This window comes from Culex pipiens, chromosome 3 (genome assembly GCF_016801865.2).
Source record: "Culex pipiens pallens isolate TS chromosome 3, TS_CPP_V2, whole genome shotgun sequence".
In the NCBI taxonomy this organism is placed as follows: Eukaryota; Metazoa; Arthropoda; class Insecta; order Diptera; family Culicidae; genus Culex; species Culex pipiens.
The window spans coordinates 141632840-141658709 of NC_068939.1; the positions used below are offsets into that span (position 1 = coordinate 141632840).

The following is a 25870-nucleotide window of genomic DNA, read 5'->3' on the forward strand; positions in this document are numbered from 1 at the left end:
ACTGTGCACTGTAGCATTGCAACTTTTCACTGCAACTAACTGGTTCTTTGTCTCTATGCACGATGATGACGTTCCTTCGTCCAGTCCAGTGAGCAAAAAGGGCAACAAAACTAGTTCAAAATACCCGTTGCTTGACCAACATTTATAGCACAAATGTTTAAAAAAAAACCTTCCTGCCTGTTTGTCTTACTTCTCACCATCGTGAAATGAGACGAAATCATGCATTCCGGCCCACGGTAAGTGCACGGAGAAAAGTGCAATGGCCAGCCAACCGGGCAAGCGCAGAACACGCTAAAGTGCTATAAAATTTGCATTGAAGTCGGCGCGCGCAACGAGAGCTTCACATAAAAAGTGCAATAAAATTAAAGCTAAAGTATGTGCCCGAACCGACGACGGTGACAATATGGGACTGGAAAGTCTAATGAAGTCAGCGCGGACTTGTATTAAGCTACATTTAGGGTAACAGTCACACCTTACAGAACGTCTTTCTCTGCACTTCTTTTGTGGCTTAATTTGATAACTTGAAAATTCCCGATAATCAACGTAGAATAAGCAAACACTTTTCAGCGAGGGGAGAACTGGCCCGGCGGTTGAGCGACCTCTTAACTCCCGCGTAAATTTTTACGATTACGTCGTTGACAGTACGGGGGTTCAGTATGTGGCTGTTTGAACAAAATTTGCATCTCCCAATCGAACGAAATTCACGAATTTGCTACGGTTCGTTCGCCCCCCGCATCGGAACCTCTCCAAAAATGGCTTGCGAAAGTGTGTCCGCGTGCGCGGTTCTGAACGGATTCGAGCAAATGTTGTTGGGATTTGGATGACGGAATATAGCTACAGTCGTCGAAAACGTCGTCGCCGTCGTCTAATAGAGTTTCCAAACTTCTTCTTTCTTCTAGCAGTTGAAAGTGTGCGCAAAAAGTGCTAATTAACTTCGCTTAGACAAACCGGTAATAGTTGCGAATAGCGGTATACGAGCTGGCATGTGTCAGCTCGTCAGGAAAGATTCATAGTTTTCACTTTATTCTTGGCTATGGGGAATAAATTGTCCGCAGTGATGTAATTTTTGTGTGCAGAGCTTTCAGGTTACGTTTGTATTTTTGGAAACTTGATTTCGCTTTGGGTCGAAGAGTGTCAAACTATTTCATCCAATGTAATATGGAGGTAGTTTTTGCTTCTTTTAGTAAAATCGTATCTTGTAAATACATGCTAATTCCACAGGTCATTGAATTGCATCACTGTTTGTTTCAAAGAACATTAAGTGCAGTCCAAGCTTCCATACAGCACTCTATAAAGTGCAACGAAGACACCTATTTATTTCTATAAAAAAAACGTTACTTAATCCACCCTTAGGTGGTTGTTGCCTTCCTCACATTTAGAGGGTAAGGCTATCCAAAATAGATACACAAGGGCTAGAGGGTGACAAGCGGGAATTCCCGGGAAAAATTTCCCGGGAAATTGGCCATTTTTGGACCTCTCGATTCCCGGGAAATTTGGTCGAGACTCCCGGGAAATTTTATACTTACAAATATCGACCCAAAATTAAAAATTTAATCAGAAAAACATTTGAAAAATTCAAAATTGTTTAGAATATTGGATGTTCAATGTTCGATTCTCAAATTTGAATAAACCAATGCTTCTCTAATCTTCTTATTCTAAAAGTGTAAATTTAAACTTTTAAAAAATTCTAATAACTATAATTGAGAGTAACCAAAAAATGTGGGCCCCAAAATGTACCTTGAAAGCAGTAACACACCAGGAATGAAATATTTATTATTTTTAAGCAGGAAAACCTTTTCAAGATAAGTTTGATTTCCATATCCTCTATCAAGCATAGAAAAACTCATAATCTTGTTTTTTTAATTCTCGCTGTATCGAGGTAATTTCCTTTTTTGATGTCAATAAGTAATTTTGTGTTTTGCATATTAAATTATATTTATGTTGGGAATAAAAATAAGGCATAATTTGTAAAGTTAGTGTCCGCTAATTGTGAACATTTACAGTTGATCTTAAGAAGGAAAAAATCAACTAAAAGTTTTTACTTTGTGTCGTTATTTATCATATTGCAAAAATGCCATATTGCATAAATGGAAAATTTTATATATTAGTTATATTTTTACTTTCAAAAAATCTAATAATAAGCTTGTCCAACTTTTGAAAAATCACTCAGTGCGAATGAAGATTCGTAAACATTTTAAACTGCAATTTTGAGTCCCAAAAAGGCTCAAGAAACGATTTTGTATTTGTAGATTGAGGTAAAAAATTTAAATGAAGAAAAAATTCCTTAAAACAATGGTTACTTGAATTTACATTTCATTGGATTAGTATGAATTAATTGTATCTGAATTCATTTAAAGAAACGTTTTTTTACTTTTCTTTTTAAGTTATTGACACTATTGGCTAGTTAAAAAAAATCCCGGGTCCCGGGAATTCCCGGGAAATTGAAAATCTCGAGAGTCGTCACCTTTCAGTGTCCTATCAAATTGATTCACTATTCATACCATCAGATTGGGTAGTCAGATCTTCATAATTCAGGGCACTCATGTGCTTATAACTTTTGATAGGGTAGTCAGATCTGCAATCTTCTGAACTCGTTGGAAAGATTTTTTGATCACCTATCCATCGACAGGTCGCATGATAGTTCAGGACAACGTTTTCATTGAAATATATGAGATCCAGTCTCTAAAAAGTTCATAAATAACACTTAAGTGCGCATAACTTTCGATAGGGTTGTCAGATCTTGAAACTTTTGAACTTTTTTGGAAAGGTCTTTTGAATACCTTTCTAAAAATGTATAAATATTCCTACAAAAACCACCCTTTTTACAAATCTTCCGGACTTTTGCTAGAATCTTTTTTTAGCATAACTTTTGAAGTACTTTACTAAACTTTATAATTTTCAATAGCGACTTATGGGACCCCAAGACGGATCGAATGAGACCAATACGGTCCAAATCGGTTCAGTCAGTGCCGAGATAACGTCATGATTCGAATTCCCGGACGCTTCGAAACCCGGACACTTCAACTTGTTTTATCAATTATTTGGATATAAATTCGAATTATGAATGTCAAAACTGTGTTATTTGATGAATTCTAACATCAACTTTCATTTAAAGTTTGTCTGAACGCTGTAGTTAATGCCAAAACAATTAAATAAAGAAAAATTATAAGTTTACCAAAAATGCGAAACATTTCAACGGAAATATTTTATAGGCGTCCGAAGCACCGGGAAGGCAAAGCAGAAATTAATGTTTTTGATTTTCTTACATTCTAGCCATTTTTATACAAACTATCGATTGTTTTGATGTTAACAGCTTATTTGAGACTTAAAGAATGCCATTCACTAACATTTCAGTCCAAATTTGTGCGATTCATAAGCAAAATCGAGTGTCCGGAATTCGAAGCAAAAGTGTCCGGATTTCGAATCAGCTTTTAACAGTGTCCGGGATTCGAAGCACAACAAGTCATTTATGTTTTCAAATTCTGATGAAAAATGTTTAGAAAAGACATATTTGCATGCATTCTCTTAAAATATATAAAAAATAAAATATATAATAAATGGTACTAAGTGTCCGGATTTCGTATCATGACGTTAATCCAGTGCAATTTTTTTTGATCAACATCCCACCACACACATAGACATTTGCAGTGATTCTGAGTCGATAAGTATTCATGAAGGTGGGTCTAGGAGGTCAAATTAAGAATTTCGTTTTTCGAGTGATTTTATAGCCTTTCCTCAGTAAGGTGAGGAAGGCAAAAACCAGTAATCGACGACGTGGCGGCGTTCGTTGACCGTTTTCAAAACACATAATATTTGAACTTTTTGTGCCTCGATCGAACCATTCTGCAGGCGTTTGCACTTTCTCAGGTTGCAGCCGTTCACGTGGCCCCAACTCTGCAACCGTAAGCCATAACTGAATGAGTGTTTTGGCTCGATTCTTAGAATTTTAGCTGTTCTACAACCGCGTTGTTGTTTTAGGCGGAATTGTTGCGAGTGGTCAGGTTTGCAGTACTCTTTTGCTTGTTGTTCAAAGGATTAAGCTCATCTATCACACAATAAATGACGCTTGAAATGATAATGGCTCAATGCATTTTCAGCCAAGAGTTATGAGAATGGAAACAACAAAACTGCACTTCCGACCACCGAGGCAGAACTGCAAGCAAAGGGAAACAGACTGTGCCGTTCCGTCAGGCCCCCGTTATCAGTGGGACCGATAATGAGACAATCCAGGGCAGGCATTTTTGAGGCCAGTCTGGCCAGGGCGGTTTCCGCTTTTGGCGACCTGCAACATTAACTTCCATTTAGGCGGCCAGCAGCAGACGATTACGATTACAGCGCGTTTGGTTGGCCCATTTTTGGGATTGGGACTGCTGCACTTGAACGTTGCAGCAACCTTTGCTACGTAGTTAGTTGGCTGGTTGTTGTTGTTCCACGGCGGGCGGTGGCATAATTGACCGTGACCGGTGTGGTGGCCCACGCTGTGATTAATTGAAACTAAATGTATATTCCAAAGAATGAAGCACTCAAACGTGGGTACTCTGCTCGTGGTTTAGTGTGTGATAGCGCGAGTGTACTTGGTGTGAGGTGTGTTTGCTGAAATAATTTTCAGCGAGGCAAGTTCATGGCAGTTCGAGGTGAGGTTTGTTATCGTAATGCTGCTTCGAAATTGCTTGTTTAAATTACATGCTTGATTTTAATATTTTGAAATAGTTTTTACTGGAAACAGCAGAAAATTCTACAATTTTTTTTTATTGAAATGCAAACCGATATTGCCAGGTATAAAATGAGGCCTTATTAGATGATAGTCAAAAAACTATATTTTCACCAAGTTTAAACTTTTAGAGACTGTAAAAAGCAAACAACGAAATATAATCATAAACAATATAAGATATTTTCTCCGCACGGATGATTTTCTTTTATTAAATATTTTTAAATTTCAAAAAAACAAACTGAATGTTTTACGGAAATGTTACATCGCGGTGTGTTGCGTAGAACAAACGATAAAAAAAAATCGGCAAGTCTGATATTTAGCCCTATGAAAAAAGGGCGCTTTCCCGAGCAATTTTTTTTTAGATATTTTTCAGTTTTATAAGTTTTTCCTTCTGAAAAGTTGCTAAAAACTAAAGAATTTATGTACATAACCATCAAATTTCTTATAAATATGCTTTGAACGACTCTCTTATTAACTACTATTAACTACTTATTTGACCAATATTCAACTTCCAATAAAAAGTTTCCGAACCACACCAGATTTCTAGCTTTCTTTGTGGTTACCCCAAAATCAAGGCGGGAAAAAACTACAATCAAATATTTCTATTTTTTTTTGTTCGATTTTCATGAAAATACACCATCTAGGGGAAATACCCATTTTAAGCCTAATAAGCGGTCGTGTTCAAATGATGCTGGATAATCTGGACTGTTCCTTGAAATTTACTAAAACCAAGCGCACCAACGAGTAGAGCTACTTTTTGTGAACATTTCTGTTTCTTTTCACTTTTACTAAAAGTTATTCTACTCCTTTCACAAGCATTCGAAAAAAATATTTCCAAAATGTATTCTAATCACACGAGAACGCATTGTGTCACACCCATTTTTCTATTTTCAGCTTAGTTCTTTTTTACCTCCAGCGCTCTTTTGGGTCCGCTTAGTGCTGCCAGTTGTGATGAAATTTTAGGCGAACACTCACGAAAAAGTAGGATTTATAGCGAAAGTTTTCTGGCAGCACTTGCTCACTCCAACAGGCGCTGCTGGTGGTGTTGGTGGCCACCCTTTGTTCTTTGTTTACCTTCGCTTCTCACTCGGTTTTCTTCAGCCTTCGATTGGAATGGGTCGTCAATAGTCAAACGTCAAATGACTTGGCGCGTTTGTTTTTCTGATGGCGCTTGCCAATTATTTACATGTTTCGGGATTAATTTTCAAGTCAGTGAGTAACTAGTGTTCAAAAGATCATGTTGCCGGTAGTTGGTTCTCATCTAGCGTGTGCCACAAAAATGATGAGAAATGGTCTCGCTAAATAGAAATGATCAAAAGTGCTTTAAATGTGATCTTTTTGGCCAGTAAGTGGCATACATTTGCGTGATTACTCAAGGCGGTGCTGTTACTGGTTAGTTTATAGCCTAAATAGTATTTTTGGAGCTTTAATCGAGCATCAAACATTCCATATGACGAAGATAGATGTTTGATTAGAAAGGGTTTATTTCCCCTACCGCCGGATACAAATTTCAGCATTTAAAAATGGGAAAACGAAGAGTATATCATAAAAAAATATAAAAAAAAATCTCTGCATATTATAAACCAAAAGGGGTACCTTTTTTAGGGAACATGTTCAGATAATGGTTCTTTGCAATGTGATTGATTCGAAATTGTTTTAACATGTATGATGTAAAGGCATGTGGGTCTCGTGGCGCAGGGGTAGCGGCTTCGGCTGCCGATCCCGATGATGCTATGAGACGCGGGTTCGATTCCCGCCTTATCCACTGAGCTTCTATCGGATGGTGAAGTAAAACGTCGGTCCCGGTTTCTCCTGTCTCGTCAGAGGCGCTGGAGCAGAAATCCCACGTTAGAGGAAGGCCATGCCCCGGGGGGCGTAGTGCCAATAGTTTCGTTTTCGATGTAAAGGCAAATTGCAGATTTTTTTTTGAATCTGTTGTCCTATAAAAAAATGTTCAAAAAAAGTTGCTCTGGGACCCTCGCAGAAATTTTTCGATGAACTCCGCAGATGCCGGGAAAGACCCCTTCTTTAATAGTGCCAAATATCATACCAGACGATTTTTTTTATGTTGTCGCACAAATACACCGTGGTCTATTACTTAAAAATAAACTTTTAAGACCATATGTTTGTTGTTTAAAAAACATCCTCTTTATTACCCCGTTACCACATTTTGCACCATACTAAATTTAAGATGCTTTTGTTGGTAAAAATCTAAAATTTTAAATTACAAATTTGAGAATTAAAAGCGAAATATTGAAAGTAGAAAAAAAATCCCTTCTCATGAAACAGATTTACAAATATTCCAATGCCTAATTTTCAAAGTTTCATCCAAAAAATACGAAGAAAAGTTTATTTGCAACATTCTTACTTACTTCTCGGGTGACATACATCGTGCTAGGGTGGTCCCAAAAACGGCAATTTTCGTCAATTTTCGCAAAAACCAAATTTTTCAAAAGAATTTAGCTCCGTGCCATATCAACCGATTTTAGCTGTCTTGGACGCAAATGAAAGGGGACTAGTGAAAAGAGCCTTTATTTGGAAATATTTTCATCGGAATCCTCGGAAAATTTCACATAACATGTTATTATAAAAAAAATCTTTTTTGTTTTTTTTCGACGCATACGTGCTAATTCGGGAAAATGACGACCAGCCAGACAGACTCAGTTGTTCGAAGCCTCGACTATTCGATGGATAATTTTGGACTGTATTTGGAGATAAAAAGTCAAAAAATGGCAAAACTGACGACGGGGCACCTCAAATATCCAACGCTTGTATCATTCTATTCGCAAGAGGCACAAAACGGAAACGGTGTCGACTTAGCGGAAATGCGTATTTGGGCGGCTTCAAGTGGCCTGCTATATATGGATCAGCACAACCGTAATGGATCGTTTTGCTGTGCTAGCCGAAAAACAAAGACCGGGTCGGTCATCAACCGATAGCCAGTACCTTACACATGAACCTCCACTACCTGTGTGTTACTTGACAGAAAAAATGTCAGCATCTAATTAGCATATTTTTTTGTAGAAACGTTTAAACTGCGATAAATTTCATAACTAATTACCCCCATCCGATCCTCACAGGCACAAACACTTAACCCCCCTCTCAGCAGAGTGACAAATCGTTTGTCTCAGCCAAACTGCCAAATTAGAATTTCGCAAATGTGGTCGCCATCATCGTCGGCGACATTTCGTCAAAAATTCGCGAAAACAGTAGTCACCGGATTGTGCGTAACGCACCGTATAAAATCCGCCACGCGGTTGGCCCGGAACACTTTGCATACTAATGGCTCTATTATTTGCACAGTTCTGCGTTTGCAAAAAACAAAAAAAAAATGCGTGCGACCCGAAATTCGCAAACCTTTGCCAAAATCAATAAACTCACTTTCGCCGCAGCAGGACGAGAGATGCGTGCCCGCCATCATAATTAAGTTGGTGGTTGACTCTAGTCAGCCTAAACGACAATTTCCATGCTAATCAGAGCAGATCAAGGCTTGACGGAAGATTGCTTTCGTTTCTTTTTTTAATTTTGCGAAACGATTAATTACGTGAGAGGTTTCTTTTTGACATTCGGGATCAACGCATTAATTGCTCCACTTTGCTAAATTTTGTATTGCTTCGTTGCGTAAGAGTCGCGAATTTGACGCTTTTCTTTGGAAATTAAGCTTGATTGATATTATTCAAGGAACTCATTTGCGTGATGAAAAAAATACATGTTATTAAAGGACTTAACATTTCCATAGTAAAATTTCAATACACGGAAAAAAATCAGTTCTCAAAAGCGTGAATTAAATTCACGAATGCAAGAACCACGAAGGAATACATTCACGTTTATAGTGCAAATGCACAATACTCATGAATAAATTCCTTCGTGGTTCTCACATTCGTGAACATAATTCACGATTACGAGAATTGATTTTTTTTCTGTGTAGGGCGTAGCCCTAGATGTAAACAAGCAACCCAATCTACTCACACTCAACCTAAAATGCAGCTAGAAAAGTGGGATAGACTATTTGTTTACATCCAAAGTACCGTCATCAGGGTTGACATTGGGTCTGGGGTGAGATTGAGTCATAAAAATTTCAGCATGATGACGGTAACGTTCACTTGAAAAGTTACAAAATAAAAAAATAATGATAACAATTTGAGTATCTAAAAAATACGTTACTTTGTGAAAGGTTGAGTACCGTCAGTGGGGGTGACTGTGGGTCGAAAAACGATACACCTGTTGTTATTTATTAATAACAAAAAAAAAATTAAATATGTGTGTGTGTGTGTGTGTGTGGTCCAATCCAATACCCGCTGGCCGGCAGCGAAATTATGGGAAAGTATAATTTGTATCAGGCTTTGTTTATGCTGATACAACTTATCTCAGTCCCGGGTATTAGGTGGTGATAGCCCTCGCGCTGCTTCCAATGACCCATTTCAGATTGACAGAGCTCCTTGCGGTCCAATTCCGAGGTCATTGGGCATTGTCTGGCCCCGCCTAAACATAGAAGCAAGAATCAGAAGGACTCTCGATCTATATTTAAACTTCCAATCCCATAATGCAAAACAGGGATTAGCGCGTATTTAATATAATCAGAAAATATGCAACAGTTGAAAGATTCAGTTTGGATAGATCTCACCAATTTTCTGAAACATCCTTTAGTCCTTTTTGCAGCTTCGGTCTTCCAGCTTCGGGTTCTCAATCACGAGCAGTTTGAGCTTCCTCATGCTGCTTCGGAACACATCCTGTCGTCCTGGTCATCTTGTGGTAAATAAGAACACGAACAAAAACTGGTTCGACCTCGGGTTCGACCGCAAAACATACAAATTTCACCTTGAAACAAAATTATCGCGGCACGCACAAACCGTAGGAAAAGTCTGTGACAAAACCTAAACGATTGTCAAATCTGATTTACACATTCTTCTACCGTTTATTTGGCAACCAGGCTTGAAAGCTCTCCTGCAACAACCGCCCGAGCGCGCGAGCTTTTTGACAGCTCCGAAATTCAAGGCAAATCCTTAGAACTCGATATTCTTCCACTACAACGCGTTGTTATTAATCATTATCGTCACTTTTATATATATTTCATGGACCGAAACAGGCAAAAAATACAAAAAAACGCGGAGTAAAAATATTGTCCGAACTCTCACGAGCAGTGCTACTAGCGCCTCTAATAACAAAAAAAAATTAAATAGCATCGAAAATCTTTGAACTTAGATAATTAATTAAATTTTTCCAAAAATATGTTGGAGTTTGATGACCTAAAATGCCAATCGCATGAAAATTTACCCAATCTCACTTCTTAGAGACGGCGACTAAAATGATAGGATTAGATGTAGGAACGAGATTTTTTCAGCTAAGTCATCTTAAAATGTCCCCTACAGCATAGAATTTTTACCCCTTTTAACAGAATTAAGTTTAATTGAGAAGAAACTGAGTAATGGTAAAATACGTAAATAATCTATTTGACCAAATCTCACCCTCCAGACCCAATGTCACCCCCACTGACGTTATTTTGCATCAAAAACTATGCCGTTGCAAATATTTTTCAAAGATTATTATTATAGTTATTATTTTCCCTACTTGCTGAATTATCAAACAACATAATTTCAAGAATTTCGTTTGCAGCATGAAAGGTCTCTTTATGGATAAGTTTATTTTTATTAATTATCGCTATCGCCGAACAAAGCAATATTAAGAACATTGAGCCAGACCAACATCACATCATAATTCGTCGTACGTGCATTTTGGGCCAAATTGAGTTAAGAACGCAATTTTGTGCAGCTCAGAATGCCTGAAATCGGGTGTCAACCTGAAAATTGCTGTAAGTGCGACAACTGGCCAACGGGATTCCAGGTCAGAACACGTTTGACACACGTACATGCCCGACTACCTTCAACATTTTTATTTATAACTCAGGACTCCGGCGACCAAATTCAACCAAACAAAAGTTGTTGAAAAAAACATCCTTCTTTGCTTCACTTGAAGACGGTGAGCTATAATTGCTGAGGAATTGATAATTACGAATAAAACCAGGGCTGTAGAGTCGGAGTCGGCTAAATTTTACTAGATGGAGTCGGAGTCGGAGCCGAAAATTTCTGATTAGTCGGAGTTGGAGTCGGAGTCGGAGTTATCTTGAATTCAACAAAAATTATGTTTATTTTTAATTTTTTAGTATTTGCTATAAAACAGATTAATTTACAAAACTTCTTATATTTTTAATTTTTTTTTTCAGGTTGCATGCGCTGCGTTGCCTTTTTTATTTTTTTTAGAGATCACTAAATGATAACCTGTTAATCAGATCTTACCCAAGTATGCAGTATCATCATAACTAAAAAAAAACAATATTGGTTTTGTAGTCAGAAATATTTAATTGATTTTTGACTGCATCCTTTAGCCAATATTTATGAACCCTTTAAACTCAAATTTGACCAAATTTAATCTAGTTCTTTCTGAAAAAAGTACACACACAGTCATCTTATACCCCGATAGTGAATGTCTTGGTGGTTTTAAGCAAATCAATGTTCAGGAAAAAAAGTTACGAGGTACACAAAAAATATAAATAATAATCACTATTTATGGAAATCGAAAACAAAAAAAGTCACTGACAGGATAACTCTTCCAACAAATATTCAACGATTAGAACAATCTATTACTTGGAACTCAACATGCGCATTTTGTTTATAACTTTGTACAAAAAATTAAAAGTGTCTGAGAATGTTGATCCTTAGGCAAACTATTTTGATATTGTTGCAAATTATCGTTGAACAAATCTCAAGATTTCAGGATAGGACAGAATTTCAAGATAAAAAAATATCCGTGACCTAGAAAATATTTATCCTGTGGATTTTTGTTTTTTATCCAATTCTAAGTTTTTTCATATATTTTCATGGAGGCACACGACCATTCATAAAGCTTTGTTTTAGGTGAAGATGCACGAAGTATCGCGCGCCTCCTTTTAAATATATAAAAAAAATTAAAAATTCAAATAATCCAAAATTCCGTGGCAAAATATTTTCTAGGGCACGGATATTTGAAAAGGACCCCTTAAGCGTCCTTACCACGAAGATTTTTTTTAGATACATTGATTTGTAATAATAAACTTTTTCAGCCTTGGCGTGATGTCCATGTACGTCTTAAAAATGTCAATGGAGCTTTAAAAAATAGTTTCGTTTAAAATTGTTATTTAAAAATACAAGGTGACTATGATAGTCACTGTGCTTCTTATAAATGTCAACTTAAAAGTGAGCAAATTGAATTTATATGTTAAATCAATCATTAAGGCCAGCTTTCTTTTAATGATCATTAAAAAAATAACAATTTAATATTTAAGCTTTTAATCAATTTAATGAAAATTTGAGGTTAAGTAAATAAATCCAAATTTACTTACCAAACTGTTCTTCTGAAAATGCCTTCAAAACAGGCGTTTTTTTATATCTGTTTCAATAACGTCTAAAACTTGTAAAACTAGAAACTTTTTTCTGGTTTTTCCACTTAAAGAGTTTTTAAATAATCCTATTTATCAATGTTTTCGAAATAATAGTAAGCTAACTTTTGGAGTCGGAGTCGGAGTCGGAGCCAACCATTTTTTGAAAGCTGGAGTCGGAGTCGAAGTCGGAGTCAGAGTCGGTTGGATCTGAAAGCCGGATCCGGAGTCGGAGTCGAAGTCGGCTAATCCCAGAAAGCCGGAGTCGGAGTCGGAGTCGCTTGAAATATGACCCGACTCGGCAGCCCTGAATAAAACTAACTCCACCAGAACAGATGCTCTATAACAAGTTGATGCTTCACTTTTAAGAGGACAAGGGAAATTCTCCACGACATCTTCAAACAAGCTGCGCTTGTAATTGTACGGTTTTTGGGAAAGTAACAGGTCTAGGAAGCGCTCGAATCAAGCGTTGCAAACATTGCTTAAGGTCTCCTCAAAACATGCGTTGAAAAGTAAAATAACCTTCCAAAAGCATTAAACACTAAATCCGACGTCTCCTAATTGACTTCCTGTGTTATATCTGTTCATGCGTACACGTATTGCGCTTCAAAATGATAACAACTAAGAAGTTTTGGCACAAGTTCAGTCGGCAACAAATGCGCCAAATCCCCAATGTTACGCATCACTAACGCAGACATTCGAAGTGCTCGCCGCATGGAACACTTGTCTCGTTATAGTTCCTACCGGCCATTGTCACGAGGTCAATATCTCACCATTTCGTTTTATTGGTTTACAACCGAACCGAAGGGGGGTGAGGTGAGTACGAAAGCCATAAAACTGCGAACAAGAACGAAAGTTGTCAAAAAGAAGCCGGTCTACTACGCTTCCTCTAAGCCATTAACACACCAGTCTAATTGCAATCACCAATATCCTATACTTCACCTTAACTTAGATGCAGTCAACGCACCTGACGGAAAAGGGGCAGCAAAAAATAAGATTTATATTTATGACACGAATTAAACACGCACTCAAGTGTGATTCTCCCTAAAAAAAAAGCATAAGTGAGCTTCTGGTCTTTAGGTTAAATTTGTGTGCGAAATTCTACTTTACGCAGGAGGGGGTACCTCCTAAAAGTGCGTGCGCAGCTCAGCGGAAAACTCTCATGAGCCTCGAGTGATGATTTACGACATGGCGGACAAACTTATGTTTCCAAGATGAACCGTGTAGCCAATTACACACCTTGCTGACCGCACTATGCGTATAATTTGAACAAACGACTTGAACGCCCACCGCCGAAAAGAAGCACGCGTCGTCGTCCAAAAGTCGGTCCTTACGCACTATTTTCTTCAACCTTCAGCGATCCGCGACTAAATGGGGAAGAAAGTCCTGCGCTGGTTGAACTCTGAACAGCGCTGGACGGACGCGTAGTCTGTGACCACACCATCATAATCATGTCACTGCCGGTAATGAAGAAGAATTGCGCTAATTACCTCGTTTTCGGTGGCAGCTTTGTGGCAAATCGATTTCAGGGTTGTCATTCGTTGCCGGTGGTCGTAGACCGACGCCGAGTGACCTAATGGGCGAAAGCCCAAAACCGGTATCGCGTGCGAATTCTTCTGTACGCACTAAGCACCAGGTATAGCGGAAGGTGGATGCCACCCTATTAGTATTAATCAATCGCTTGGTCTCATTGAACAAAAAAACCATTAGTAATGTTGTTTTTAGTTTGTTTTGCAGCAGACGGCGGTATGGTTTCACTTTCCCAGGTGCGTGGTGCGTTATAATTGATGTCAGTCAATTGAGAAGCGGCGTTAAGCAACTTCGAATTCGATTCCCGAAAAAAAACGAAAGCCTAACCGGTGGGTACCACTCAAGGTCACGCGATACCTGGGGGCTTGAGGCTTAGGTGTTCATACAGCGTAACTAATAAATTGATACCAAATTGTCCGAAAAGGTTTTGAAATAATTATAACAGTAACATGTGTAAGGTAAGAAAGGGCATCGGGGAGAAACATTTCACGTTAAGGAATAATGAGCCATTTTAAGGCAATACAGTGGCTTCTCGATGTTATATCCATCTGATTTTTTTGGCAGAAATTTGTTTGCGATATTTGTTGAACATCCATTAAAAATAATTATATACGAGCAATTCCATGTCAACTAGGGAATCGGTTGTACCAGACCCTCTCCGATTTCAATGAAACTTTGTAGACATGTTATCCTACGCTTTTTTAAGCCATTTTGTATATATGGAGCCAGTTACACTCGATAATGACATTGGCCGTTGCATCGTATCAAAAAGTGGTAAAAGACAAACTTGTAGGAAATTTGACGGGCTTTCCGAAAAAAATACACTGAAAGAAAAAAAAAACACACCACTTACATAAGATTTTTTAATTTATAAGTTTAAAAGGATGCCTTCAAGCCCACAATTCTTTTTCGTTCATTTTTTTTTGTAAAAATAGCCAGAGATGTTACAAAAAGACTCACGAAAAATGCCGGATGGAGCAACTCACCAAAAAAATACAAAAATCATTTACTGAAACTTTTTTTTTTTTTTTGTTCAAAAGTGCTCTAAAGGTAAAAATTTTCAAAAACCGAACACGAGAGTCGATTCTCCAGACATAAAAGTCTCTGATCATTGTCCTAAGTCCAATCCTTGTGATGTTACAGCGGTTTTAAAAATAAAAACGTTTCTTAATCCACCATTAGGTGGGTGGTGCCTTCCTCACATTTACAAAGTAATAATGAAAATAAGTTTATGAAAAAAATATATACCTGATACAGACTTTTCCAGAAAACATGCAGTCTCTCATTTGAAGCGATTTGGCAACCAGGCGTTTCGCATCTGGCGCAACTCTCGCACGTAAACAAAAAGACCCGGCTTTTTGAGGTTATGCAAAAAATCACCCTTTTTTGTATCTACAAAAATCTTTTTCTTGGCATAACTTTTTAAATACTTTACTAAACAGAATAAAATTTAATAGGGTCTTAGGGGACCCCAAAAGGAACAGAATAAGGCGGATCCGGCCAAAATCGGTTCAGCCAGTTCTGAGATAATCGTGTGGAAAAAAATCATGTCTACACACATCCCACAGACATTTGTTCAGAATTTGATTCTGAGTCGATAGGTATACGTGAAGGTATATCTAGGACGTGTATTTAAGAAGGCATTTTTTTTATAAGACAGACTTCATTTTTCAGTCTCTACACCCAAAATTCAGAGTGGAGATAATCGTTCTCTCAAAATTTATTGAGGGCTCAGTGCCAAAATCGATAGTATAATGGTACCAACTCACACCATCATAACAAATGAGTTCATTCGTTAGTTGAATCAATAAATCTCCAACAAGTGTCATACATCGACTTCTGACTTCTCCTTGGTCACCAAGCTGTGGTGGCCGAGGCAGCTAAGTCATTGGAATGGTTTGTCAAAGGTCTCTGGTTCGATTCCCGCTGTCGACACTTTTGGTTTTTTGTTTGACGGATGAACTTTTTTTGCAAATGAACCTCGAGAGAATAGTTCTATCGCTCATCTCGAGCTGTGTTCTCTGCGTCCGTGAATGGTACCACTATTCTCTCGACTCGAGACCATCATTCTCTCGGACTAGCGCTGCCAGTTTTGGGTGAACCATCCACATTAACGACCCCCGGGTCTTTTGTGGTCTCTATTGCAAGTTTCTGCTCGAACCTAGGAGTCCGAAGGCTTGAATGGGGAGAGCACCCAAACCTCTTTTTACTCCAAGGAACCTTCCATCCCAGTGTTTGAACTGACGACCTTTGGATTGCGAGTCCAACCGCCGCCAGCGATTCCACCGGAGTAGGCTTGGTTTGGTGTGTTGTTTGTACTTATGGCATGGAGACGACTCCTACACCTGGAATGACTTAACGGCCTAACAACCAAGGCCGGGACCGACATTTTACTTCCTCATCCGATGGAAGGTTGCAGCAGATGGGAATCGAACCCAGAATCATCCGCTTACAAAGCGGACAGCGTAACCATTCGGCCACGCACTGCCACTAAAACATATCCAAAAACAAAAAAAAAATGTTTTTTTGCAAATCAAGTTTTAGTGACAAAAAGTTAAATAAAAAACCACAATTTTTTTTACCGTGTATCATATTTTTCAGTGTAGTCCTTATCTAAACCTACAACTTTTCCGAATACATCAAATCCATTTAAAAAATTACTTCAAAAGCAGGGAGTGAATAATCGCAAAACAATCAATTTCGCTTGGGAACTTTCTTCACCCGCAAAAAAGAGAGGAGGCAAATCACGCAAAAGAAAATCGCTCCCGAAATTCTCCAAAGAAAATCAATCTGCTGATGATTTTTTGTGAATTTCCTTGTCAGCACCACTCAATAATTTTTATTTCACTTTGTTTACACACATTGCCAATCTACAAAATGTGACAGGTCATTTATCGACGTGTGACGTTACACATGCAAGTGTAGTAATGAAAAGGATATTCCACTTAATAATCAAGATGATGATTTTTTTAGATTCTTTTTGCCGATTTTTCGTGCGCGAGGGAGGAGAACCATGCTCCTTTCGTATTTTTTCTCTTGATGAAGTCCAGAGATTTTCTTTTGATGATGATTATTCCATCGCTGTTCAAAAGATACAGATTTTTGAATTTTCATACATCATTTTTGTATGGACAGCTGCCAAATTTGTATGGAAAATTATATGGACAAACTAATGATGCAAAATGGCTTCTTTGGGCATACCGAAGGCACCAAAAAAGTTTCAGTCGGATTAAAAAAACACAAAAATTAAAATTGAAGAAAAAATACCGTTTTCGTAGAGAATTGCTTAACTACAAACTCTTACTGTTCTTCGGTCGGCCTACATTTCCATTACAAAAAATAATAAAAAAAAATATATAAATTTGGAATCGAAAAGTACTGGACCGAAATGTAGGTAAAGTGCACCTTTTTGGAGTTATAGTCACTTTTAGGTTATAGTTTTAGGAAAATTAAGTCATTTTCAATTATTTAATGCTTTCAATAAGGTAAGACAACCCAGAAAAAAATATTTTTGAGCAAATTTTCTGAGTTTTCCAATTAAAATAATGTCGGTTTACTAAAATCGAGTCTAAATTATGAGAATTGCTGCAAAAAGATTATTTTCCTCATTTCACATTATTGAACAATCAAAAAAGATCAGAAAATTAAACATTTTTAGCATTGAAAATCGAGCCAATAGTTTTCGAGATATCGTCAGTTGAAAACTTCAGACTGATCAGGATTCAGTTTTTTCGATAGAAGCTGTAAATGAAGGTCAAAGTGCTGATATGCCAACTCTTGAGGCAAGATGAAGTTAGATGCTGATCACCTAGTTTTGTAAACATCTTTGCAAAAAACATCAAAAATATATAAAAAGGCTGAAAAACATTTGATTTATTCCGTGCAAATAGCAATTGCTAACAGTAGATTAGAGAATTTTAAAGCAGCTGCTCTGAATTTTTTAAATTTTCAAATTATTTTTGGGTGTGTAAAACATTTAAATGACCAGTCGTAAACGACAGATTTTTATTAAATTATTTTTCAAATTTTACCTTAAAGATTAGGTGGTGTCATATGCAGAATTCAAAAGAATTTGGTTTCTTATTGGTTTGCAGTAATTTAGTTTTTACCCACTTTTTCTTTTCGGCTTCTGCCAAAACTGACATTTTTGAGACCCCAGCTTCAACGACCTGTATCAACGACATTATCAGAAAAAATGGAGTTGACATCTGTAAGTACTCCAGAATATTCGATCAGTCCAAAATAGTTCTTTTGTGTTTTTAATAGTTCAACAATGTATTTTGTTTCAAACGAAGGGAAGTGGTGTGAATCTATTGCCAAAACATTAGGAAGGACATTAGACGGGATTTTGGTCTGGTCTAGGCGAGGGATAGGACACAGCACCCTCCTGCATTAGACACGTGCCTTTTGTGTTCAATATTCTAACTCAAAAAAAAAATCGACAAATTTGTAAACTGTGCCACTGACTAATTCACACACAGGTTGATACAACCCAGAACAAACACGGGTAGAACCTGTCCATCGCTGATAAGCACCGAACCGCTGCGCTTATCTCCTCACTCTCGGTCGCTTCCCGTGACCAACTTTGATGGCTTACTGATAAGATAGTGCACCCAACTTGCTACACCCTAATAACACAATATGATTCATTTTCAAGAACATCGTTCCTACCTGCTTCGTCGGCGACTGGTACTTGAACAGGCCGGGCCGGTTGCTGTTGGACAGCAGCCCGATCTTGTCCTCGGCGACGGATTTGACGTCCTCGATGCCGGTGCCGAGCAGCTCATTCTTGAGCAGGCAACTGTACGCGACACTATCGCGGGCGGTTTCCCCACAGTCGCGCTGCTTTTTGCTCGACTGGGGCGAGTTTTCGTTCGATTTGGTGCTGAGCGAGGCAAAGTTGGTCTGCCAGTTGTTGTTTGCTCTGTGGGTGGAAGGAAGAGAAAATTGCGACCGGAATTATGCGAGATGCTGGAGGAGATGGTTTGAGCAGTTGGAACCTACCGGCACGGGATGAACCGGTCCAGCGACGAGGAGGATTCGCCGCCGTTGAAGAGACTACGCGCTACCGGACTGCAGTGCTTCAGAATCCGTTTCTCATAGTCCGGGCTGAACATTTTACACGCGCGCGCACACACACACCACGGGGGGAAGTCTTCACTTCTTCACTTAGCACGACTCACTTGAACGATTTCGACTTGGCTTCCACGACGAGCACTGGCACTGTGTGTGGTTTATCAAAACTTCTTCCCAAAACCGCACGGGCGTATTTTATTGATGACCGCAAGATATCACTGCAGTGGCCGACCTCCGGGAACTGGCCAGATTCGTACATACATGTGCGCGTATGGTGGGGGCGTAGCCGGCGTAGGAGGATCTCACTTTTAGTTACTGTCGAGCACTGATTTAAGGCAAGAATTATTCCGGCTGTTTTCTTCCGTAGGTTGTTCCGGCTTCCGACTCGTTCAAATCACACTTTCTTCGCTGACTCTGATTGAAAAAAATAGCACAAAACAAAAAAAACTTTTATTACTTATTGCAATGACCCAGGACAGGAGGCATCTACTCAGGACGGAGCGCAACTCGGGAATGACGACGACTGCTCGAACGGACGTTGGGTTTTGTTTTGGTTGGTGTTTCGCGCTGCGGGAGCGCACCACAGAAAGAGAGACCATGCACACAGCTGCTACAAGTAGAACCTACTCACAGCTGTGGTGACGACGACGACGACGGTTCGCACACACGCATCAACCCCACGGGGGACGAGAATGGACAAGGTTTGGCGGAGGAAAATGAGGAGAATTTGTTGATGAAGTAAACCATCAAGGGTTAGTCATTAAGTTTAGGCCAAATAGCTATTTTAGTGTTTTATTGATATAACAAGAGTAGCGGAAGGTGATGGGTTCGGCTCCTGTCTGGCTCAGAAAAGCCAGATCCCTTCAAAGAGTAAAGAGAGAGGAAAGACTCAAATCGAAAGAGTAGCATCTTCAAGGAATTTGGTGAGGACTTTCCAATTACATTATATTTTATTATTACATATTATATATATTTTTTTTTATTATATATTTTCATATGACCGCACACTAGACACACCCTACAAAACACCAATGCAATGATAAATCGGAGCGTTTGGTACGGTATGTCCACGCATCCTTATTCCCCCGTTCTCAGAATCCTCTCTGCGGTAAACACAACGTAGTAGGGCTGGCCGCTTTAATTTTTGTAATACAGTTTCGAGTGTTCTCGAATGTACTGCAATTATTAATAATGACAAGAAAAGTGCTTGGGGCGTAATCTAATCACAAGACTTTCCAGCATGTTTTCATCGGACTGGCTGCGTTTGTGTTAGATTAGATTAGATTAGATAGATTATTGATATAACAAGAGTAGAGATTTTTTCAGGATTTGACCTTTATGTATTTTAAGATCATGTTGGAAGATTTTTATTGTTTTCAAAAAAAGGCGCTTTGTCTATTTTTGTTTGAAAAACATTACTTAATCCACCGTAAGGTAATTGAGCCTTCCTCACAATAATATTGTTTTTTTTAGGAAAAATAAAAATGTGTAACCTACAAATCGAGCCAAACATTTCATAAGGGCCCAAAACCAAAACGTAAACATTTGGGATTATTCCACTATTCCATTGATTAGGACAATCCCTACATGCCCTTCAAGAATCAGATTGATAGCAAACAATTTTCTATTGAAAAAATCAAAAACACAAAAGGGCACATAGCAATGTTCACTCCAAACCAGAAAAAAAGTTCAATTGTGCCCTTTTGTTTTTCGTTAGTTTTTCGTGGTTAAGGAACTTTCTATGTTATAAAGTGAACTTTTCATACATTCTTAACACTAATTCACTTCAAAACAAAGTTTGGTTTACGTTTCACCAAGGATTTCTGCAGAAAAAAAACTTCGTCGAAATACAATATTTAATACGGCCCCGCGGCTGCTGTTCAGTACACTTTTGAAGAATGTTTATGTTGCACATACCTTATCTACACCATTCGATCAACAAACTTCACCCATTATCAAAATTCTTCGCTGAATTCCTCATTATTTCTAACTAAACAAAAAGGCCCATAAACATCGTCAAAATCAACAATCAGGTGACAGCGCTTTAGTGCCCTTTCAGTTCTCTTCGAAATTGCATTTAGAAAGGGCCCATTATGAACAACAGTTGGAAAGCCAAAAGGGCCCAATAACGAGATTTTTTTTTAATTATGAAATTTATTGAGAAAATCAACATAATTTAAGAAGCATTTAAGCAGAGTTGAGGATAATTATGTGTTTTATCGTATCATCAGTAAAAATACCACCAGTCAAGCTTTCTTTTGAAATAGGAATTGAAACAAGTTGTCCACTTTTTGCCAGCGATTTTCTCGAATCGCAGTTTTTGGTTTTGTGCCCTAATGAAATGTTTAATCTCGGATTAGTTTTCATAAGGACGTAAGAGCCATTGGTAAACAAAGCCCTTTTTGTATCGGTACTCGACCGACCTACAGAAAATCAACTTCAAAAATGCTTCAGATTTTTCATCTAAAACTAAAAATAAATAAAATTTTGTTTCAATTTGGAGAAAAACGAAATCAGTGTCGGAGATCAGGCTCTTACGGCTTTTTGAGAACTCACCCGACAAATGTTCTCTAAATAAAACATCATATACTCATATCTCTTATACCGTGGACCGTGGTGTAAGGGTAAGCGTGATTGCCTCTCACCCAGTCGGCCTGGGTTCGATCCCGTTGACGTGATTTGTCTGATCACGCCTTCCGTCGGGCGGGAAGTAAATGTTTGGCCCCGGACTAACCTTTAAAAAAAAGGTTAGGTCGTTAGCTCAGTCCAGGAGTCGTCTCCCTGGGTCCTGCCTCGGTGGAGTCGCTGGTAGGCAGTTGGACTAACAATCCAAAGGTCGTAAATTCGAATCCCGGGGTGGATGGAAGCTAAGGTGTAAAAGAGGTTTGCAATTGCCTCAACGATCACGCCTTCGGACACCTAGTTTCGAGTAGGAATTTGATTTGATTTTTTGATACTCTTCAAAACAGCGACGTTCCGAGAAAAACGCGTTTTAATGTTTGACCTTGAATAAACAAAAACGAAAGCACGTTATGTAAACAATAACAAACAAGTTTTGTTTGGCTGACCATTCTGTCAGGGTGGCCACCAGATTTCGATTTTCAATTTCCCGGTTTTTTCCCGGTTTTCTCCCGAGACCAGAAGGAATTTTCCGGAATGTTTTTAAACCAAATTACAATGTTTTTTAGGCTAACGTTAATATCATCATACTTTTTGAACGCATACATTTGGTTCAAAGTTTGAATTCCTCAAGAAAGCTTTCAAATCTTGAGTAAAAAGTAAGTAAGTTGTAAACGAAGCCGTTTTTATCTGTTATCAATCAAACCTCTAATTTTCAAATTATTTGATTTTTTCATCAAAAGTCGTTTTTATTTTTTTAAATAAGATAAATTATTAATAGAATTTATTAATTTTGTAAAATAGATTTACAAAAATACATTGTTATCAACATTGATGTAAATGCTTGTTAATTTTCTTTGAAAAAAGGTTTTGTGAATTCAAAAAGAACAACTCTTCCAAGAATTATCAATTTCTGTGATTTTCTTTTTGTTAAAATTATTAGAGCGAGTTGTGGCGCTATAACCACGGCAAATAGTGTCCAGGGCATTCGTGGAAATACAATGTCCCATCCCAGAGGGTCCCGGAGTACCAGACCTTCTTAGCATGGTGCTCCCAACGAATTCAACCAAATCTCGGAGCGTATGGTGGTGTGTCCCCACGCTTCTTCCTCCCCTGTCGATTCAGAATTGTGTTGTTGTTCGAACACTCTGTGCTCAAACTCAACCCAATTACGAGTCATCTCTGCGATACGGCTTTACGCAGTAGGCCTGGCCGGTTTAACGCTTGTGATGTTTCAATGCATTCTAATGCAATGGCGCACTACAAATGTTAATAAATGACAAGAAGAGTGCTAGGCGTCATCTAACCTAAGGCACACCCTTCGAAAGATTGGCTGCGCTAGGGTCTGATTAGATTAGATTAGATTTTCTTTTTGTTAAAATTATGTAAGTACTTTTTTATAACCAAAAAAGTCTTTTAGCATCATTAGTCCAAACAAAAATGTATACACTTTGGCAGCTGCGCAGGAAAAGTGCCATAAAAATGTAAAAAAAAAATCGATACCTTGAAAGTTTTTTTTAGAATAATTACTTTCTAAAAAACCCAAAACACATAATGGTAAAAACAATTAAAAAATTATCGTGCTGTGATTTTTTCAACAACACATAAGGCGGGTACACATTTTATTTAAAGTTTTTGTTGCCCCGAAAAATCAGGGGACAAAAAATTATTATTTTTTTTTCAAAAAACATCAAAATTTTAATGGAAATTTAAGTGCAATCAGCTGAAATCAATTTAAAATGCATTCCCTTGCGTCTTGAATCATTTTTAAGCATGTTTGGGTTGATTTAATAATCTCTTGAATTTTTGAAAATTTTCGATCTTTAGTTTTTTTTCGTTATTTTTATTTTGTTTTCGTCAAATCTTACATTTTTTGTAGACTAATGATTGCAAAACAACTGAACTAGCGTAAACTGCATTTTTTAACACTTTTTGCATTCAAATTTTGAGACTATGGCTTGTTCCTTGATTTTTTTTTCAGATTTAAACAAACTACACATACTTTTTTGAAGTTGTAGCTATTTTAAATTAAAAAATAACTCTATTTTATCTCTAAAAAGTCAAATGGTTGAGAAAATTACAGCATTCTTTTTTGAACATTTTTGATCCATTCTTTTGTTGCTAAGATACAGGCCAAGAACAATATTTTAAAAGAGTGTATTTTGTGTGACAATTTGAAGGAAAAGTCTTGATCTTTAAATTTAGAGAGAAATTTACTGTAATGTTGTTTTCGTACCATGATATCCATATTTTCCACTTACAAAAAATCCTAATTTTAATTTTATGCAAAACTAATATTTTGCAAAGATGGGGTAAATGTCCGCCATTACGGGGTTTGTCTTCCGGACCCCCTGAGACCGCTCGTGGTACCACCAGGAATACATGTACCCCAGGTTGAGCACCGCTGGTAGAGCAAACATTTTGCTTGATTAAAAAAAACACATTCGCCTGGTAAAAGTATCATAGGATACAACAGAAAAAAAATCCATAGCCAAGAAGCATGAGTCTATCACACAAATTCAAACATAGATTTCGCGAATTCTTCATTTAGAATAACAGGAATAATATTCTTATTGAGAAAAGAACATATTGAATACATTAAAGAGGCTTTTGTCAAATTTTATCGAAACTTAAAATATTTTCCCGGTTTGTCGGTCGAATTCCCGAGTTTTTCCCGGTTTTCTCCAGGTGGATAAAAATCCCGGTTTTTTCCCGAGATGGCCACCCTGCATTATGTGCATTGTGTGCCCGAAGTTTGGTTGAAGTTGGGTGCTGGAGTCCCGAGTTATAATTACAATTGTTTACGGTAGTCTAACTTGTACGTGCGTCAAACGCGTTCTGGACAGCCTTACATCCATTTTCAGGGAGTGACAAAATACCACGACAAGATTGAAATTACTTTCATATGTAAAGTGACAAAATGCACGAAGTTTTTTCGGTTTTTATTGAATATCTCAGGATTGAAATCGAATTCAGGGGATATGTGATGGTCAAAAGGTTAGCTGCACAAAATGGCGTTCTTAACTCAATTTGACACAAAATGCACGTACGACAAGATAGCACGGCGGCGACGAAATGTCCGATAATTAAAAAAAGTTTTTTTTTTTGATGACCAACATATTGGTTTCTTGAATAAAAGAATTAAAAAAATATAAATAGTACATAAACCACAACACTAGAGATCTTAAAAAAAACTAATAGTCAGTATTTTAAGAACAGATTTATTTTATTTGGGTATGAAATCCAGTAAACTTGTATCGTGGGATCTGAATAAATCCCAAAGAAATCAATAATTTAGAATGCAATAGGAAAAAAAACCCTGTTACAAAACATGATATTTTCATGGATACACATTTAAACATCCACAAACTATAGACAATTTATTGACTTCAACAACGTTTGTCTTCTAATTGTTAGAGATTTTTTGGCTGCCTGATACTTTAAAAAGGCATGTTGGAGAAAAATTTGCAAAACAAATATTTTGAATAAGTCTTCAATACTTTGCTAGCTATAGGTTACTATTTGTAGATTTGATGACTAAATGTAATGTATGTAAAGTAATGGACGTATCTACTTAAATAAACATAACATAAGACAAAGAGGCCAAATCTTCAATATCATTTCAATGCCTTTTTATAGGTAAGTTGTTGTTGTTTATTTGTTTATTTTCGGCAGCTTTAACCTTCGCGGTCATTCGCTGCCCCTATAGGTAAGTGGTCGGATAAAAAAAGACTGAAACCAAACCGGACTCCTCACCAGATTAAATCAGTTCAGTCAGTGCAAAGGAAACCGTTGTACAAGCCATTGCGACTCCTGGCACTTATTTACACCTTAATCTTCACTGGTATTGGTATTGCACATCTTCAGTGAAATTGTTTATTGCTTTTGGAAAATTTAAAACCTTTTCTAGATATTGTTATTCTATCGAGGTATAAGAGCCAATCTTCCAAACATAGTAATTTGATTGAAGGATGCTTATTGCCCTTATTGAAAACAATTCAATAAGGGAAATAAGGCACAATTGAATTATGGCTGATTTTTTTTTTTATTAAACTGGTAGTTTAGTGTCCACTTTGATTAAAATTGCCGTAAATAAACCGATTAACAACAACAGAAGTTCTGTTCAAAAATACCAACTGAATAACACAAATCCGCCAAACCCAAAACAATCCCAAATCGATTCCCCCGCCGTCATCATTACGAAACTTACGACGCACCCCACAGCAGCCTTGTTTTGCCTTTCCGACCAACAGCAACAGCAGCAAAGCAACCCAACCCACAAGAGAGCAGAAACAAAAAATAAGACCTCCGAAATTCACCACAGACGAGAGCAACCTTCTGCACTTTGGCGATACTTTTCGTACCTTTCCGCACCGTTTTTCACCGGAATTTCACGCACTCGTCACTGCCCGGGGTCGGAAGTACGCGGTCACACCAAGTTACGCCGGAAACGGAACCGATTTCGCTGCGAAAAACGCAATTTTCTTCTGCCCACCGAGTCAGCAAATGCAACCTCGCACACG

The 25870-nt window shown here is 37.8% G+C and overlaps 1 protein-coding gene across 1 annotated transcript in view; it reads right to left on the reverse strand.

Moving 5' to 3' along the window:
- Positions 1-25870, reverse strand: part of LOC120417498 (fizzy-related protein homolog) — a 53429-nt gene extending 27559 nt beyond the window's left edge. The window contains exons 1-3 of the mRNA XM_052710209.1: positions 25712-25870; positions 18657-19142; positions 18324-18576 (exon numbers count right to left, since the gene is read on the reverse strand). Coding sequence (XP_052566169.1) covers positions 18324-18576; positions 18657-18769 — 366 coding nt within the window. The 5' untranslated portion in view covers positions 18770-19142; positions 25712-25870. The remainder of the gene's footprint in view (positions 1-18323; positions 18577-18656; positions 19143-25711) is intronic.